This window comes from Pelobates fuscus, chromosome 8 (assembly GCF_036172605.1).
Source record: "Pelobates fuscus isolate aPelFus1 chromosome 8, aPelFus1.pri, whole genome shotgun sequence".
Taxonomy (NCBI): Eukaryota; Metazoa; Chordata; class Amphibia; order Anura; family Pelobatidae; genus Pelobates; species Pelobates fuscus.
The window spans coordinates 80,491,376-80,495,546 of NC_086324.1; the positions used below are offsets into that span (position 1 = coordinate 80,491,376).

The 4,171-nt window shown below is 31.9% G+C and overlaps 1 protein-coding gene across 1 annotated transcript; it reads right to left on the reverse strand.

Moving 5' to 3' along the window:
* Positions 1-266: 266 nt before the first annotated feature.
* LOC134570810 (gamma-crystallin 1) lies at positions 267-3,529 on the reverse strand. Its single transcript, XM_063428790.1, has 3 exons — positions 3,468-3,529; positions 1,043-1,285; positions 267-600 (listed from the first exon to the last, which is right to left on the reverse strand). The coding sequence occupies exons 1-3, from the start codon at positions 3,474-3,476 to the stop codon at positions 325-327; spliced, it is 528 nt and encodes a 175-aa protein (XP_063284860.1). The 5' UTR covers positions 3,477-3,529; the 3' UTR covers positions 267-324.
* Between the last annotated feature and the right edge of the window lie 642 nt (positions 3,530-4,171).

Genomic DNA, 4,171 nt, shown 5'->3' on the forward strand with positions numbered 1-4,171 from the left:
TTTTGCTTCTGTCTTCAGTTGAGCATCAATATAAACAAGTATAGTTTTTTTGTTTTTTTTTAAAGGATTTACTTTTAAAGACTCCACTACATTAACGTTCTCTACGTTTATACCTCTCCTAATGCAAACATAGCATGACAGATTATCAGTTTTACATGTATATTTACTATCAATGTTTTAAAGAATAAGTCATTTGCTAAATAACATTTTAAATGCATGTTTTTGAATGAGTTGAATAGAAAAGACACAGACACATTACAAAGGGATATCCTTTAATATACTTTATTGTGTGCACTGACAACATGCACATTTAATAATACTTTCTTAAAATAATTCTTGAACTCTTCTGAAGGAACCAACTCTAGGTGTGACAGCCCCCCACTCAGTATATCTTCTGTACTCTCCGGGTCTAAGGTAATACTGGCGTCCTCTATAGTTGGGCTGTTCATAGAAGATCCAGTGCCCTTCCAGCACATTGCAGGAGTGGATGTCATGGTAATTGAACTCTTCATGGACTTGTGGGCAATCTTCAGTGAATTCCATCATCTGACCTCTAAAGTCTTCCCTCTCATAGATCCTGACCCTGAATGATCCACGATGCTGAAAAGTACCAAGATCATGTAAGAAAAGTTTATAACAATTATTGATATAAGTATGTTATTGTCATTAAGGTATCTAACAGGTGTTATTATATTAGCTGTAAGATACCTTCTCAGTGCCACATGTAACATAGAAAACATTTAGATCAAGCAGACATAGACAGTGAGTAGCCTTGCAAATGGTCTAAAAAAATATTATTTTATCTTTTATCTTTATTATTTGGTCTTAAGTTCACAGCTCCCATCGTAGACAATAACTTTAAATTGTAAGTATTTATTTTCTATGTATTCTAAGCAAAGCAGCCAATGAAATAATGTTATGACTTTGATAAACAGCTATTATTTTACAGAACCATGTATGTTGTGTCTATTCCATGGTTCTTGTTGATTAGATTTTCAGTGACATATGTACACATATTCTACAGCAACATGAAGATTATTACCTGAGGGATGGCACGGCAAGACCTGATGGAATCATTAAAACCCATCCATTGCTGGAAATCAGGGTACTCTCCCCTCCTCAAGAAGTACTGGTGCCCAGTATAGTTGGGGCGCTCATAGAGCATCCAGTTTCCATTCTCAACCCTTATGGAGTTGCATCGGTTGAAGAATGAATGGAGGTCGGAACAATCTGAGCTGCACTCATAGGAGCGGCCTTGGAAGTTCCTGTCCTCGTAAAAGATAATCTGAAATTTTAAAAAGTATATGTATAACTGATATTGCATATAGATAGATAAATAGATAGATAGAGATATGATAGATAGATAGATAGACTGAATCACAACAAAAATAGAACATTATAAATACTTGTACAATAGCATACAGGGTCCCTTTTTACCCAGGAGAAGTCTTTACTGTAGCACAAAAGCAATGTAGCATTGAGAAGAAAATTATCATTCATGGATGAAGATTTTTTTCTTTCTTATCATCACAATTTGTTCCCCAATAGATTTAATCTTCTTACTCAATATGCACAGTTCTCTAAAACACTGTTTTTGTTACAAGAGTAGGACATTATTTTGGAAAAGAATTAAAATAAAAAATTAAAAAATGTAGCAAATGAAGCTAGATCTATAAACATTGGTGATACATACATACATAGCACGATCTGACACATCTATCATATCAGTTTCCAATAACAATGCCTAAATGTCTTCCCTTATTACAAATTCTTTCTAGATGACTTTGTTAATGTGCCTTTGCGGTACCTGCAGTTTATAAAATAGACAGCGCCTATTTTGGAGAAATTTACCACACATATGATACAGTAGTACAGTAGAATTCTACATGAATCCATGAAGCTCCAGAAAATAAACAAATTCTGGGATTCCTTGCACATTGTATCTTTTTGTCCTAGTGGTGCTACTCCATGTATGTAGACCTATATAAAACTGGACTAGATGAACGTGTCTTAATCATGATGTGTTACAGTAGTTTTAAGCAATGTCAATTCAGTCCATAATCCCAATTTATATATTGTAGCAGTTTTACAGGTTGTGGGATTAATATACTCCATTGATCAAGCAAATAAAGAACACATTATACCTATAATTATGTTTAAAATATCCAAACTATGTTCTTCCCTAATTTAAAATCTATATGTTGATCAATTTGTGAGTTAGTGACTTAGAATTCATATACCTGCATGTCTCATAGCTGCACAAGTATATTCCACAGTGATGTAAATAAAGATGATTTAGTTGGTAAATGATGACAAGGAGTGCTGGAGTATTAATCACAATAATTGCTGCCCTTTAAGGGACGCTATGTACCAAATTTTATTTTAGTATGTTTTACTCTGTAAATATTATCTTGCCATTTTAAACATTAAGGAGAACTATGTACATTTTATGTGAAAATATTTTAGAAACTGGAAGAGGAGTAAGTAAAAAGTTATACAGACATATATCTTTATATCTTCTATATCAGTGATATTTATATCTTCTATTTCAGATTTTTATTTATACCTATTCTGCTTTTTTCTTTTTTTTTAAGTGTAGGCACTAATTTAAGTTATTGCAGAGGGCAACCAATCACTTGGGTATAACAGGAAATTTGAGTGGAAACTTGTTCAGAAAATGTAATATACCTCAAGCATTCTAAGGCAGGTTAGAATTTTTACTCCAACATTTACAGGTTCAGCTGAGAACCGTAATGTTAAGTAGAGATCTAAAATGTCAGCATTTTCAGACATTCAATTTACAAACTGTGCACAGGTTTAGATAATATTATTAGAGTGTGTTCTAGTACTAATCCGTACTTGATCTAATATTGCTTTTATATTTTTATTAGATGGCAATTATACCTTAACCCCTGAAAATGCTGTGCGTGGACTGTCATGAGATCATGGGACTTGTTGTACAAGTGTTAAAGTTCTTATTGCCTTTAGTAAATTACAAAAACAACTTACAAACTATTGTATACGCAAAACATGTTCCTATTCTGAATTAGATACATTATACAATATATTTTAAAATGAAATATTTAGCTTTTTAAGTGCTGCACTGATAACTCTACAATTTAATGAGATAACGTAATTTAAACAAAAAAAAATAGTGCACAAAGAGTTTTATGATAACACCGTTAACAATAAAAAAAGTTTTCTTTACTTAGAATGCAATATCATGCATGCTTCCCTAGAAAGGAATCTGAAATCAATCTTTACAAATAATAATTTATACTAAAATCTCCAAAAGTTTAATCTCTACTAGTTTTATGAAAATGCTTTCATGGATTTTTTTATGTATATGCGTTCATGAATGTTTAAAAAATATATAAACTATGCTGAAAAAGAGCAAGTAAGATGCAACAAAAATCACTATTTGTCATCCGATTTTGGTCTCTTAGAAGATTAACTATTTTTCCTACCTTTCCCATTTTGCCTGGAGTATCTCTGGTGGGGCCTCGATGCTGTGGAATGATAAACACAGCCTTCCTTATATACGATGTCCATTGCTGGATCTGCAGTACTTACACAATAGAACTCTTTTGCTTAGTACAAAGAATGTATAGTATGCCTCTTTTCATTCTATATTGAAGCCGAGAATGTTCAGTCTTTGTACACCTCTCTCGTCAGCTTTTGATTATCGTTCCACTATGTTTAACTGCTGGTGTCAGTAAGCAAATATTCAGCACTATTACTAGCACGTGTCAGTCCATCTCGTTCTTCTCAAATATTATGGGACATGGGACATGATTGAAATTCATTCCTGTTTTTTGAATTTTTAAAAAAATATTTTTATAGCTTTTCATTTATAGTGCTTGCCATTGATTAACAAATAGCCAACAGGATAATCTGCTCTTTGTAACTTGTAATTTAAAGCTATGAATGTATACTATCAATAATTAAAATTGTATAACATTTACAACAATAGTATAACATCATGCCAGAATACAATAAAATGACTTTATCATTTAAGAAGCTCTTCAAATATGTCAGTAAATTAATAAACTATTTTATGTAATAAACATGGAAATGCATAGTATGATAAAATTACCAAATACTTATTTTTATTTTTTTTCCTTTTGGAAAGTGACAAAGTGAGGGGAAAAAAATCAGAGTATTATAGTGA